General features: G+C 42.7%; 1 protein-coding gene across 20 annotated transcripts in view; it reads left to right on the top strand.

Moving 5' to 3' along the window:
* ZMIZ1 (zinc finger MIZ-type containing 1) overlaps positions 1-15,319 on the top strand; it is a 486,685-nt gene that overhangs the window by 444,711 nt on the left and 26,655 nt on the right. For 16 of the 20 annotated variants that reach the window (XM_039547295.1, XM_039547296.1, XM_039547309.1 and 13 more), the window contains 7 exons: positions 195-309; positions 2,151-2,368; positions 3,942-4,140; positions 5,158-5,448; positions 9,728-9,910; positions 11,492-11,666; positions 14,333-14,519. In XM_039547295.1, the coding sequence (XP_039403229.1) occupies positions 195-309; positions 2,151-2,368; positions 3,942-4,140; positions 5,158-5,448; positions 9,728-9,910; positions 11,492-11,666; positions 14,333-14,519 (1,368 nt within the window). Of the gene's footprint in view, positions 1-70; positions 90-194; positions 310-2,150; positions 2,369-3,941; positions 4,141-5,157; positions 5,449-9,727; positions 9,911-11,491; positions 11,667-14,332; positions 14,520-15,319 lie in introns of those variants that run through there. The other 4 variants (XM_039547307.1, XM_039547305.1, XM_039547313.1 and 1 more) reach the window with 3 other exon arrangements.

Below are 15,319 nucleotides of genomic sequence, written 5' to 3'. Positions count from 1 at the left end.
GATCGCTCTGCTTGTAACCAAACAGAAACTGCCCATTTCTTAAACATACTATGATACTTATAAAGCTGATGAGTTGGAGAGGAGTTAAGGTTACTCCATCTGCCTTTGTCTGTTAAGAGATCAATCCCCTCTTCCCCAACCATCATTCATTTAACTGTTCCAAACCATGACTCTGGTGTGTTTGTGTTTTACAGTGATGGGTCTTTCCCCTATGACTCTGTTCCTTGGCAGCAAAACACCAACCAACCACCAGGTTCTTTATCAGTGGTCACTACAGTATGGGGTGTGACTAATACCTCCCAAAGCCAGGTAAGCTTCATTATGCTCGCTACTCTGAGCTATGCATTTTGGTTAAATGTTTGTCAGTAAAATGAAAAAAAAATAGAGGAAAAAAAGGGGAAGGACTGCTATAAAACTGTATTTTTTCCCATTTATTTTTTTCTTTTGGCAGCACAATGGCTACATATTAGGGTTTGATGTAATTTGAGCTGGTAACACATTTAACTGTGTGGATGGAAGTGTCAGATTATATTGGTGGCAGTTGCAAGCATCACTTGCTTTCTGTACAGGAGAGGGGTGATTATCAGACCTAACATGTTTGTTATAGCATTTTTCTTGAGTCCTTAATAGAAAACTTTTCTCATTTAGCCTGGTGCAATGTTCTGAAGCATTGGGACAGAGGCAAGAGCTAAGTGGTTAGTGCCAGAGTGTAGCTGTCCAGAAAATGGAAATCCATTCCCGTGAAAAAATTGTATTTTTGAACAAAATGTCATCTCACATTGGGATGAAAAGTCCAAAATACAAAACTTTTCACAATAGGGACCTCCACAAAATTCTGTTTCAGGAGAACTGAAATGGAATTTTTTAGTTTGCAGGCAGCCAGCCTGGACAGTTCTTGTCAATTTCACTTTTTCCCTGCAGGCAGAAAGTGAAATTGACCAGAACCTTCCAAACAAAGAGCCAGAGGCGTAGCACCTGGCTCTCTACCTCTCCCCCAGCACTGCTACATCTGTCTGGCTGCCTGACTGGAATGTTCTTGTCCATTTTGCTTTCTCTTGAGCTGGGGAGCTGTCATTTCAATTTTTTTAGTGGAAAATGGACATTTTTCAGAGAAATTTACATTTTGCCACAGAAAATTTCAGTTTTGTGAAAACTCCATTTTCCATTGGAAAATCATTCAGCTGGCAAATTCCCAACCACTTCACTGTGTCAAAAACTCAAATCTCCATCCAGCTGATATTGAAGCCAGTAGAAAGACTTCCCTTTACTTGAAAAGGAGCTGGATCCAGGACCACACACTGTATGTGACATTAGTCAAGTCACTGAACCACTTTATGCCTTAGGCTATGTCCACCCTATGGGCTCGGGGTGTGATTCTCCATCTCCTGTGAGCATCTTGTGTTAGTCTCATCGCGGTAGCACGAGTGTAAATAGTACTGTAGCCACAGTAGCAGAAGCAGCAGCACTAGAGGCACGGCTGATCCGTACCGAGTGGAAACATGCCTGAAACCAGTGCATATGTACTAAGTACGGCTCAGCTGTGCCTCCATTGCAGCTATGCTGCTATTTGTACTTGTGATAGCTCGAAGAGACTTAACACAAGTACACGTTACATGGGCAGGGGAATCACACCATTGCTTATAGTGTAGACGTAGAGGTTTGGTTTGGTCTGGTCATTGGTAAAATGGAGAAACTTCTTTATAGTAGTTGTGAGGCTTAATTAATATTTGTAAGTTATTTTGAGGTCTTACATCAAAGACATTATGTTGGAGCAAAATATATTTTTTTTTAAATCAAATTGTCATCTTGGAGACCAACAAATTGTCAAATAACACAGTTGTTTCTTGCTTCTTCACTTTTTTGGATGGATTCTCCACATGATTAAAAAATGCGATGTCTTCTGTTCCTTATTATAACTTTTCCGAAGCTTCAGTGAGAGACTAATCTTATGATAGGGATCAGAAAATGGCAAGGGAGAGCTCATAAGAAATTAACATACCTCGGTACATATAGCATAATGAACCCTGGACTCATTTGAGTACAGAGTATATAGGTTAGTTGATTGTACTTTAATGTCTGCAGCAAACTAACATTGTTTACAGCCATATCTCTAAGGGCTTTCTCCTTATTTTGAATATTTATCCTCATAGGTGCTGGGAAACCCAATGGCAAATGCCAATAACCCTATGAACCCAGCAGGAAACCCCATGGCTTCTGGGATGACTACCAGCAACCCTGGCATTAATTCCCCTCAGTTTGCTGGGCAGCAACAGCAGTTTTCAGCCAAGGCAGGCTCTGCTCAACCTTATATGCAGCAGGGCATGTACGGGAGACCCAACTATCCCGGAAGTGGAGGCTTTGGCGGGAGGTAAGACGAGTCTGTATGGGATGGAAATTGGAAGTGAATAGTTTAGGATGTTCTAGCTTTGCATAGCAATCTACTGGGTGTGCCATAGCCTCCCTTTGGTTAAAGCATAAGTGTACACAGCAGCCGGATGGTGTGATTCCCAGCTTGGGTAGACGTACATGGGCTAGTTCTGCTCAGGCTAGTGTAATAAAGATAGCAGCATGGCTGCAGCTGCTCTGGCAAGCCACCCAACTTCCTGGGTACATACTCAGGCTACTGCAGCCATGCTGCTATTAGCGTGAGCAGGGCTAGCACATGTTTACTTGCGCTGGTAATCACACCTGCTACTTAGAAATACCCCAAGTCTTGGTGGTTATTTCATCAGGTGTCATCAGGTGTCATCAGGTTATTTCATCAGGTGCATACTGGGTCCATTGCTTGAAGAATTGGCTACCCAGAGAGCAGGAAATTCATCACTGTATCTGGAAATTAGTCAGTCAATTACCCCTGACAAACACCAAAAATAAAGTTTTAATTACCACAAATACAAGACTCAAACCAAGGTCCTAGGCATGATTAACATTCAGTAGGGTTAGTATGTGAGAAGTATTGATGGTACAACTTCCATCAGTCTGTACAAAGAAATGAGCTTGAATGTTAGTAAGGCTACAGTCCTGCAAAGCTAATAGGCAGACCTCTTACGGAAGGTTTGCACCGCTACAGGAATTTATAAAGCACTTCGTATGCATGAGGGACAGGGCTTTGGTCTTAAATTTTAAGTTATGTATTTATTTTTGTGGGTAAGTGCAGTTCTTGTGAAATGTGCCAAATCAATAGCCCAGGTTATCTACAAAACACAGGCATGGGCAGTTAAAAAGTAAACACAGACAGTAAGCATGCAAGCTTCCCATGCTCCTAATACTTTTCCTGAATGCACTTCTATGGTGATAGTGTGGCTCTGTCTCCGGTCCTAATCAATCCCTGGGTTCCTTTGTTGTTACTGCTGAAAAGGGTACCAGCATGGTACAGTGGAACAGCACTATCCTGGAAACTGGGAGACCTAGCCTCTGTTTTCATCTCTGCCACTGTCTTGCTACATGAATTTGTACCATTCACTTAAACTTTCTGTACAGTTCATCTGTAAAATGGGCATAATGTTGACCCACCTTTTTAAAGACCTTTAAAGATTACAGGTGTGAAGTACTTTAGATTATTTATTCATTGATTTATTTTGTGGTAGTTTGTGAAAGAAGCTCACAATAGATGCTATGGTCCATGCTGCCCCTAAATTTCGGATAATCACATTCATTTACAGCCTCTGAGTCCAGCAGCTTGGTAGAACAGAGTATTAAAAATCAGTTAGAAACTCCTGAAGTCTGGAGTTTCTAACTCCATTGAAAAGTGCTGACGTTATCTGCACTCTATGCCAGAGCAGCTCTTGTATCCTTATTTACATCCCTGCTTCTCTCTTCCTGTCAGAGTGCTTGTTTCAATAGAAACTTATACATGGTTTTGGAACTGTTCCAAATGACATCAGACTGAGGCCCAAAACACTAAGTCCATTTTAATATTCCTTTCTTTCTTCACCTGGTAGTTATCCTGGTGGCCCAAATACTCCTGCGGGAATGGGGATCCCTCCACACACGAGGCCTCCTGCAGATTTCACTCAGCCGGCTGCAGCTGCCGCCGCAGCTGCAGTTGCAGCCGCAGCTGCCACAGCAACAGCTACAGCTACAGCCACTGTAGCAGCCCTTCAGGAAACCCAGAACAAGGACATGAACCAGTATGGACCGGTAAGAAAGTAGATCTTGCAAACTCGTATCCTTCTGACTTCTGCCTTTAGAGAAATGTGAGTGCCCCTGTTTAGTATGTGAGCTATTCGGGTATCCGCTGTATTGTGTGTCTGTGTGCACAAGAGAAGGAGACCAAGAGATCTCTTGTAGCATGTATAAGTATGTATACTTAATGACATAGAGTGGCCAATATATCATCTTTATGAATTCCTGTTATCTGCACTAGTAATGCATTTGTACTTCAAAGAGGTCATCACTTAATTAAAAAAAAATTGCACGCAAAGTTTTATACCCACTTCTAATGTGATGCATTAGTACTTCCCCTCCTCCAAACTTTAGCACACAGGTAAGTGTTCTAAAGCTTTATTTTAGGGCGTTGCTGTTTCTCTAATTAATTATGTTGATCGACTCAGTTTAGTTTTTCTAAATACAGTAAAAAAACCCACCTCTTAAGGTATTATCTGTGAGAATAGCAATTTGAAGCATCCATTTTTGGTGACCCTAAGCTCAACACACAATTATTTCCTGTAATAACTATTAATGAAAAAGGAATGAGTGTTTGATCCATGCAGCAGCTTTTCTCACCACTTCCATTCTGTGTAGTGTTTCTAAACATAGGGGATAAGGGTGGGGCGCATGCAGAACCTCAGCCGGCGTAAATAAGCAAAGCTCCTTTGAAGTCAATAAAGGGGTGCTGAATTACACCAGCTGAGGATCCTGGCCCATTACCTTGAGGAAGATGACTGGTCATGTCAGTGGATTTTTATTTGCTCATATTAAAGCAGTTTTTCTCTTACTAAACTATTATTTTTGTCTCTTGTTGCTTTTAGAATTCCAGTTGAACTATTAGTATGCACAAAAAAAAACCCCTTACAGAAGGTTACAGAACATAAAAAGAAAATGCGACATAATCCCAGCCCCTGCTAACAAACATGTTCAGCTCCCTGCTCCCATTTTAAATGCATGTCGCATTTTATTCTTTTTTTTCTTTTCTTTTCTTTTTTTCTTCCGTTGAAGGTTTGTTCCTCTTTCCAGATGGGTCCGACTCAGGCTTACAACAGCCAGTTCATGAATCAACCTGGCCCTCGTGGCCCTGCTTCTATGCCAGGCAGCATGAACCCAGCGAGCATGGGAGCCGGAATGACGCCTTCCAGCATGAGCGGGCCGCCTATGGGTATGAGCCAGCCGAGGCCCCCTGGGATAAGCCCCTTCAGCAGCCATGGGCAGAGGATGCCACAGCAAGCTTACCCAGGCCCACGCCCCCAGTCTCTGCCTATCCAGGGCATGAAGAGACCGTACCCAGGAGAGGTGAGTATTCTAACTCCCTTATTCCTTTTGTCTTACAAACGATACCAATTATGCTATGGATGAAATTCACTCTGTGGAGAAAACCTGTATGACACCCTGGTGAGTGTGTGTAGCAGGTCAGCTCTGTGATTAGTCCCTGCCTATGGAGCGTCAGCTCAAGCTGTAGCTGCTTGTGCTTTTTAGCTCTGGAGGTCCCCAGAGTTCAGTCCCTGGTGTGTCAGCCAAGATGGCCGCCACCAAGCCCACACAGCCCGGTGAAGTTCTTGAGCCCTCAGAACATCACTTTGAAGCCCTCATAATAGAGCTTAAGTTCATAGGTCTTATACAGACTCTCTGCGCAGAGATGAATTTCAGCCTGAATGCTTAAAATAAATGTGTCATGGGCAGAGCATAAGCTTTATTAACTCTGGGTTTTTTATTGTTTTAAAGAAATATGGGGCAGTACCTCACATAAACACCAAAAGCGTGTAAAACTTTTAAAAATCCCATTGCTTTCCAAACCTCCTGTGGCTTGATTTTCATAGGTGCTCAAACTCAAAACTGCTGTTGAGCTCAGCATCCCTGAAAATTCCCACGTTGTCATTTAAGTAATTTTCTTTTGGTCTGGGGTGAAGATTATCTCAGTTCTTTTCCTGTCTGTCTGTCTATATCTATTTGTTTCTCCAAGATTAGTATAGGATGTGAGCATTTCCCAAGGCGTAGTAATCAAAATCACACAGCCATTGGCTTTCTGTATGACTTCAGGCAAGTTTTATTGAAATCAGTGGGAGTTAGGCACCGAGATACTTTTGAAAATCCCACTAGTCACCCATCTTCATCTTTAGGGGCCTATATACCTTTATAAATCTAGCCCTTAGTCTATAACTTTAGATAGAATCATAACATATACTAAATTGATGCTATGCTTTTAGTCCGTAGAGTTTACACTAGCATTTTATTGGCCAAAATATAATAGTGGCAATGTAAGTTCACAGAAAATATACACTGATATTTAACAAATATTTATTGAGTTTCTTGCAGTTTTTCTAAATGCAACGTTTCCTGGTCTGTAAATGAATTCTGTTGTTGTTGTTACCTTATACATCAAAAGTGACTTACTGCTGCAGGAGTTGCTTATCTAACAATAAGGCTTTTCTACTCTGTAAATGCTATCACTCCTTTCCAATTGAGCTAACAATGCATAGTGTGTGACTTCTTCAGATGATTATTTTCATCATTACATTTCATATTTCACACCTTTGTGGAAGATTGGAAATCCCTCCTTGCTGTTTCAATTGCATGTTTTTCGTCACAAGTGAATACGAGAATGTTCTCAAGTAATATGCATTTTACAGTGCTATAAAATCATATGCTTGTTGTAAGGGTGTTGTGTAAGTTTAGTAAATGCTACTTATTTATTGATTTATGAAAATTTCTTAAAGGGGATAGTTGTTATAAATTAGCTTGCTCCAGAATTATTTTGTTTTTGTTGTAAGTAATCAGTATTCATAAATAGATTTGCCATCAGAACGGTAATATTCTTGACCTCGCCCTAAAGGTGCTGAGCAATAACCATGCCCATTGACTTCCTGTTGGATCACTGCAGGGAAAATGGGAAGGAACTTAGGCCCAGGAGTTAGGGCACTAGCCTAGGATTTCAGAGGCCTGGGTTCAGTCATCTACTCTGCCACAGACTTCTTTTCTGACATTGGGCAAGTCACTTGCTTCAGTATTTCAGCCAGCCACCTATAAAGATTCCTCCCCCACCTCCCAGTGTATTCTAGTTTTGGGGAAGGTTATTTCATGCGCGATGGCCACAGCTGGGGATGGGACACTGGCCAGAAAGGGCCAAGGTTCTGACGTGGTACGAAGCATTCTCTCTCTCGGGTGCTTTGCTGGCTGGTTTTTAATCACATGCTCAGGGTCTAACTGATACGTGGGGTCAGGAAGGAATTTTTCCCCAGGTCATATTTGCAGTGATCTTGGAAGGCTTTAGCCTTTCTTTGCAACATAAGAACATAAGACCGGCCATATTGGGTCAGACCAATAGTCCATCTAGCCTTGTATCCTGTCTTCTGAGAGTGGACAATGCCAGATGCTTCAGAGGGAATGAACAGAACAGAGCAATTATCAAGTGATCCATCCCCTGTCGTCAAGTCCCAGCACCTGTCAGTCAGAGGTTTAGGGACACCCAGAGCATGGGGTTGCATCCCTGACCATCTTGGCTAATAGCCACTCATGGACCTATCCTCCATGAACTCATCTAGTTCTTTTTTGAACCCAGTTACAGTTCTGACCTTCACAACTTCACCTGGTAACAAGTTCCACAGGTTGACTGTGTGTTGTGTGAAGAAATGCTTCCTTTTGTTTGTTTTAAACCTGCTGCCTATTAATTTCATTGAGTGACATCCCCCCACCCCCACCCCGCTTGCTCGTGTGCTATGTAAAGGGGTAAACAACACTTCCTTTTTTTCTTTTTCAGTCCATACCATTAATGATTTTTTTATTCTCCCCTTAGTCATCTCTTTTCCACGTTGAGCAGTCCCAGTCTTTTTAATCTCTCCTCATATGGAAGCTGTTCCATATCCTTAATCATTTTTCTTTGCCCTTCTCTATACCTTTTCCATTTCTAATGCATCTTTTTTGAGGTGGGGTGTTCAGTACTGCATGCAATATTCAAGTTGTGGACCTACCCTGGATTTATATAGTGGCATTATGATATTTTCTGTCTTCTTATCTATCCCTTTCCAAATGGTTCCTAACATTCTGTTAGCTTTTATGACTGCTGCTGCACAGTGATCAGATGTTTTCAGGGAGCTATCCACAATGACCCCAAGATCTTTTTCTTGAGCGGTAATGGTTAATTTAGATACCATCATTTTGTATATATACACCTCTACCCTGATATAACACTGTCCTTGGGAGCCAAAAAATCTTACCGCGTTATATGTGAAACCGCGTTATATCGAACTTGCTTTGATCCGCTGGAGTGCGCGTGTGCACACACTCACCCAGAGCACTGCTTTACCCCGTTATATCTGAATTTGTGTTTTATCGGGTCGCGTTATATCGGGGTACAGGAGTAGTTGGGATTATGTTTTCCTATATGCATTACTTTGCATTAATCAACATTGAATTTCATCAGCCATTTGTTGCCCAGTCACCCTTTGTAATTCTTCACAGTCTACTTTGGACTTAATTATCCTGAGTAATTGTGTATGGTCTGCAAACTTTGCCACCTCACCGTTTACCCCTTTTTCCCTATCATTTATGAATATGTTGAACAGCACTGGTCCCAGTACAGATCCCTGGGGGATCCTGTTATTTACCTCTCTCCATTCTGAAAACTGACTGTTTATTCCTACCCTTTTTTTCCTGTCTTTTAACCAGTTACTGATCCATGAGAAGACCTCCCCCTCTTATCCCATGACTGCTGAGTTTGCTTAAGAGCCTTTGATGAAGGACCTTGTCATAAGCTCTCTGAAAGTCCAAGTACACCATATCCACTGAATCACTCTTGTTCATGTGTTTGTTGGCCCCCCCTTAAAGAATCCTAATAGCATGTGGGTGTGGGTCCTTGCAAGGATTATCTGGGTATATCTCACTTAATCCTTTCCCTGCCACTGAAGTGGCCTCAGGCACTGATGCTCCTCAGTCCCTCCTATTTTCTTCCTGTGGCATATAATAGTCTATCTCCTGGGGAGTGTAATAATTGTGGTTTCATTTCAGTTGTTTGGTTTAGTGTGTATGTTGTTGGGTGGTGTGTTGTACACAGGAGGTCAGACTAGATGATCTGGTTGACCCTTCTGGCCTTAAACTCTATGGCTCTGTGACTTAATATCCCTATGCCTCAGTTCTCCAACTGTAAAACATGGAGATAGCCCTTCTCTGTCTCCCAGGGCTGTTGTGAACATTACACACCTGAGATGGTAAGGTCCTCAGATACTGTGGTTATGGGACCATAAAAGTACTTTAGATAGATGGATGCAGGTGCTCAGCTCCTCTGAAAATCTGTCTACTTATTTAAGTGCCTAAAGTTGGACATCCTGGAGTGGAGATTTTCAAAGGCACAAATGGTTGGGTGCCCCAGATTGATCATTAATAAGATTTGAGCACCTTTGAATGTCCGTAAATCTCTGTCCCTCAGAGGCCCAACTCCAGGCACCCAGGTTTGAAAATGTTGGGCAAAGAGTTCATGAGACAGGGGACATCAGCCTGATTTTATTTTCATTTTAATTCTGTAGTTCAAAGTTCCGTACAAAATTATCTCTTGTTTTGTTTCATCTCTGTTGTAAAATAGCCAAATTATGGAAACCAGCAGTATGGACCAAATAGCCAGTTTCCTACCCAGCCTGGTCAGTATCCAACTCCCAACCCTCCAAGACCTCTTACATCTCCCAATTACCCTGGACAGAGGATGCCTACCCAGCAAAACACGGGGCAGTACCCTCCTCCGACAGTCAACATGGGACAGTATTACAAGGTGAGACCTTGGGTTCATTGACTATCTCATCTAGTGCTGGTGAAAGTTCTTTCTTCCTTGTTAGTGGATAAAATGAGACTCCGGCAATATTATAGGATCCCCAGATAGGGCCTGATAATATGGCATTAAAGGCAATGGAAGTTATGCTATCGCCTTTAATGAGTCAGAATCAAGCTCATAGTACAGTAAGCTATGCCACATCATAACTCGGGGGCACTAAATGGTGGGCCAGAGTAAAAGTGAATGCCAATCTGAGCCTGCCTTTGAGGTTTGACATTTCTAGTTGTGGCAAAGCACAATGAGGGCACACACTGCACGGTTCTTGGATTAATTGAGAAAATTGCTTTAAGATTAGAGTAGCCAAGTCATTTCTGGTGTTGGATTCTGAGCCAGAAGAATCTTAGGGCCATTAAGATGCACATGGTTCTGGAAATAGGGTTGTTTTGTCATTATTTGCATGGGAGGTGGGTACTGTTTGAGATGACAGCACTATTGGAAAAGAATAAGGAATCATTTCCCACAGAAGGTCACTCATTGCCTGATGTGGGATGCCTAGAAACATTGCTTTTTCTAAAGCAATTTTTATTATACTGTGGCAGCTTCTGTCCCACATTGTCAAGATGAATGCATCAAGGAGCTATATGCTCAGCCGGTGTAAATCAGTGTAGCTCCATTGCAGTGACTGAAGCTACAATGATTTATGCCAGCTGAAGATCAGTCAGGAGTGTTTTAAAGGTGAAGGATTCTATATATTTTTTATCCTGTTTATTTTTGTTAGGTTTTTAAAAATTTGTTTTGTTTTATAGCCAGAGCAGTTTACGGAACAAAATAGCCTTTCCTGGGAGTGACCCATGGCTATATAAAAGGGAATCTTAGTTTGGTTTGAGAAGAAAATCACAACAAAATTTGAAAGGGGAACCCTTGGTCTATCGAAATGCGTTGCATGTTTTTCATGGAAATATAGATTGACGTGGTAACCGGATGAATAGATGAAATGAGCTCATGGAGAAAGGCAGTTCTCCCAACTAAGGGGCAAGGCTCTGAGTTGCAATATAGATGACCTGGTCTTTGGGAGTTTGAAGATTGTGGAGACTAGAGCCTTGATGAATTGAGAACTGTGAGGAAGTTTGGTCTCAGCAGACACAGGAATGGGTATAGTCTGTAGTGCCTTTCAACCTGTGACTGCTCAGTGACCAAAGATAAAATGCTCTCAGCCAAAGATCAGGTGCTATAATATTTACTGCTACATCAAGAGGAGAGGAGAGGAGAAGAGTAAGAAAATTAGGGCAAAAATAGGAGAGATCAAAGGTGGAAAGCCGGATAAAGAGGCAGGGAAGAATGAAAAAGTGGAGCATCTGCAGTTTCTGGGGCTTGCAGCTTCTTGCCTCAAATCTAGACTATTGTATGTTTTTAAAGAGAGAAGTAAATGCAAAGAAAAAAGTATCAGTATGTTTTAAATAATGCCAGGCCCAAGCCACAGTACCTAGATATTGATTCAGTGTTTAATAGCAATACATATGATTAGGTCTTTTTTTTTTTTCTTCAAAATTCAATAATAACTTGGTATTATTTATTTTCTAGCCATCAAGGCCTGTACCTGTGGCAAATTACCCTCACTCACCGGTTCCAGGAAACCCCACGCCACCCATGACTCCAGGGAGCAGTATTCCACCATACCTGTCACCTAACCAGGATGTCAAACCACCATTCCCACCTGACATTAAGCCAAATATCAATGCTTTACCGCCACCTCCAAGTGAGTAGCAAATGGAGCGGCCTCTCAGCCTTTTACTGTCTCTCCTTCCTCTGCCATGCATATCACGCAACCCAGAAGTGATGCTTTAAAAATAGCATCTTGATTGCTATTTTTTGACATGGAGAGAAATGTTGATTGCCAGTTGATATATGGCGTCAACCAACCACATTATGCAAGCTACTCTGAGAGGAAGGAAACAGGAAAGAAGAATATTTGTTTCCAAACAAAGTCCTGGAAAATGCCAAATGGAAAACTCTCTCCAAAGTTAAACTTTTAAGGACATTTCCCCTTAAATATTCCTGTAGTTGATTTATCAGAATGAATCTCTTAATTTTCAGCTGTTTCATGTTGTTGGGTTTGTTTATTGCATGGAATCTCCATCAATAGTAATGTGGTGTGTTTTGGTCAAGGGCAAAGCTATTGAATACTACTGAAGAATAGCTTAAAGGGTGAATATTTATAATGGTACTCCTATTATGTCCATGTAGACCCCTTAAAAATGTTCAATAGCATGCCAAATAATAATGTATACAGTAACTCCTCACTTTAAGTCATCCCGGTTAATGTTGTTTCGTTACGTTGCTGATCAATTAGGGAACATACTCATTTAAAGTTGTGCAATGCTCCACTCTTACGTTGTTTGGCTGCATGCTTTCTCCACAGCTGGTAGCCTCCCTACGCTCCCCCCTCCCCACCGTGCCTCCCGCCCACCAGCAGACCCCACAGATCAGCACCTTCCCCCCCGCCCAGGGCAATCAGCTGGCTTGTGGCATTTACGGGGCAGGAGGGAGGAGCGAGGACTCATCCCGCAGGCTCCCCCTCCCTCCCCTGCCTCCTGAACGCTGAGCCAGCTGATTGCCCTGGGCAGGAGGCAGGGGGAGGGAGGGGGAGCCTGCGCGCCGAGTCCTCGTTCCTCCCTCCTGCCCCCTAAACACTGCAAGCCAGCTGATTGCCCCAGGCAGGAGGGAGCGGGGACTCGGAGTCCAGGCTCCCACTCCCTCCCCTGCCTCCTGCCAGCAGCAGTCAGCTGGCTTGCAGTGTTTAGAAGGGAGGGGAGGGAGGGGGAGGAACAAGGATGCAGAGTGGGAAGTAAAGGGGGAGGAGGTGGGGGGCGGAGAAGAGACAGGTCAAGGATGGGGGCTTGGGAGAAGGGGGGGAGTGGGCGGGCTGAGGGTTGAGTCCCTCACCCCCTCCCGCCCCCGGTGCTTGCAGAGTGTAGGGGAAGCTGCCGCTGCTCTGCAGTGTGCTTCCTCTAGCCTACAGCACCTTCAGCCTCCTTGCCTGCCTCATCTCCAGTGCCAGTGGGCTGTGCCTGTGTGGGGTAAGGCAGGAGCACCTCCCAGCTATAGTACTGTACTGTATGTAGAGTATGTTTGTAAACACACAGCACATACACACTACTCTCCCCACCCCCCAGCATAGTATTAAATTGCTTAGTTTAAAATTATTTAAAACTTATACCTGTATTAAATTGCTTGTTTAAAATGTATATAATGCCTTTTGTCTGGCAAAAAAAAAATTCCCTGGAACCTAACCCTCCCATTTACATTAAATCTTATTGGGAAATTGTATTCGCTTAACATCGTTTCACTTAAAGTTGCATTTTTCAGGAACATAACTACAACGTTAAGTGAGGAATTACTGTACTCCTTTCAAAGCCACTCAACCTCACAGCTATGTTTGGCTGAGAGTGAGTCAGGAATAACACCATCTCAATGGCTGTATACTCATACAATTTGTCTAGGGTCTAAAAGTCACTAAAGAATCATCAAAATTTAGGCATTGGAAGAAGCAATATGTTCTCTATAGAAAGACCTCTGTTGTACTAGCTCTTTACAACCAGCATTTTGGGGTTCATGGAGAGCTGAAAGATTAAGGTTATTGGTACTGTTTTAGCTTCAGCAGCCTCAGAGGGAGGAGAGTATTTTAGGTAAGAGTTGAACAGCAGCTTCTGCTTCTGATGCGTAAAGAAGAAACACAATCTTAAATCCAGTAATTACAATGGACAGTGGTAACCTTTTCATACTCCAGGTCTTCCTGCTTCAGAATCACTTCAAACAAACCTGTTTTTTCAGCCAGAACATACCTGCTGAAAATAGTTGGCCATCATAAATTGTGCATAACAAGCAGCAAAGCTCTTCATGATAGGAGACTGAATGGCTTGTGGAACTAGTAATAGAATACCAGAGCCTTCCATCTGTAGATGACCATTAGAACCGAGAGTCATTACCATCTACTGGCACACTTGAAATGAGTTTGGTAATCTCAATTCCAATTTCTAGGGGGAAAATAGCCACATCACAAAAAAACAAATAGCAACGCACCACCACCACTGGCATTAATTGGCAGGCTCAGCAGAGTGATTGAATGGTAACTGAACTAATCTCTCACAGTGAAAAATGGTCCCCCCACATCAGATGGAAGGCATGACTGTAGTGAAAGGCACTTTTGCTGCTCCTTTCATAAACCTTTTCTGTGGATATAAGTAGAAGACATCAGTCTCCAGAGCTGTCAGTCTGCGCCCTATCACCTGCGTGAAATCCACTTATACAATTATTTGTCATGTCATTTTCTATATGTGACTCTACTAGGTTAACCCCAGCAATAGATCACTGTATCATTTGTCATTATTCTGTATAAATATACACATTGTTATTGCACTGCAGATGCTAAAGGGAAAGTTCACACTTTCTCTCCCTCTTCGATCCCAGCCAACCACAACGATGAGCTGCGTCTGACATTCCCTGTGAGAGATGGGGTGGTGTTGGAGCCCTTTCGGCTGGAGCACAACCTGGCGGTCAGTAACCATGTCTTTCACCTGCGGCCAACCGTCCATCAGACGCTGATGTGGAGGTAGGTTTGAGCAGTGTTGTGAGGCAATCTTGCATAGCTGAAAGCAAAATGGTGAGGCAGATGAACTTTGTTTGAGTCAGTCATGGATTTCAAGATTAGTAAATATGGTCTGGATAGAAAAAAAAATCCCTTTAGCTCACATATATGTGAACAACCCTCAACTTCCAGAGAGTAAAGTGCAATAATATGCTTCCTGATTCAGTTCCCAAGCCTTTGGCTGGTGCCAAGTTATATGCCATCCTTCCAAGCAAACCTGATGGAATCAATGTGAATGGGGCAAAGGGCAATGGCTGGAAAATAATTATTTAAATGTACCTTTTGACTTGCTTCTGCTCTTTCTGGTAAAAGTGCTAGGCGCATGTGTAGCTGTGACCAGCATGCAAGGATCATTCATGGAACATTTCTGAACAAGGCATGCTCCTTGCATCATCCAGAGGTGATTTTTTGTTACTGTGTTGGTAGTTGGCCTGAACAATCTGTGATAAGCTTTCTCGCAATACCTTGGCAAGGTTGCTTCTATTTTCAGCTGGAACTCAGAGGTGCAAAGGTATCTGAAAATAAAAACAGTAGGTAAATTAAGGACTTGATTCAAAGAGATGGTAAATTCAGTGGCAGTTATAGGTGCTAAGCTCCTCTCAGGATAAGGCCCAAATTTCAGATAGAAGGTTGATTTTAGAGAGCTGTTTTAACTTACCCAGAACAGAAATGAGCCAAGTGCAGCTTTCCCCACACAACATAGCTCTTTCACCTACAGTAAATATTGCTTTTCATCAGAGACACAGAGAGCGAATCGTCCCTCT

The sequence above is a fragment of the Mauremys reevesii genome, linkage group 7 (assembly GCF_016161935.1).
Source record: "Mauremys reevesii isolate NIE-2019 linkage group 7, ASM1616193v1, whole genome shotgun sequence".
Taxonomy (NCBI): Eukaryota; Metazoa; Chordata; order Testudines; family Geoemydidae; genus Mauremys; species Mauremys reevesii.
The sequence above is the reverse complement of the archived record's forward strand: the minus strand, read 5'-3'. Positions and strand labels throughout refer to the sequence as shown.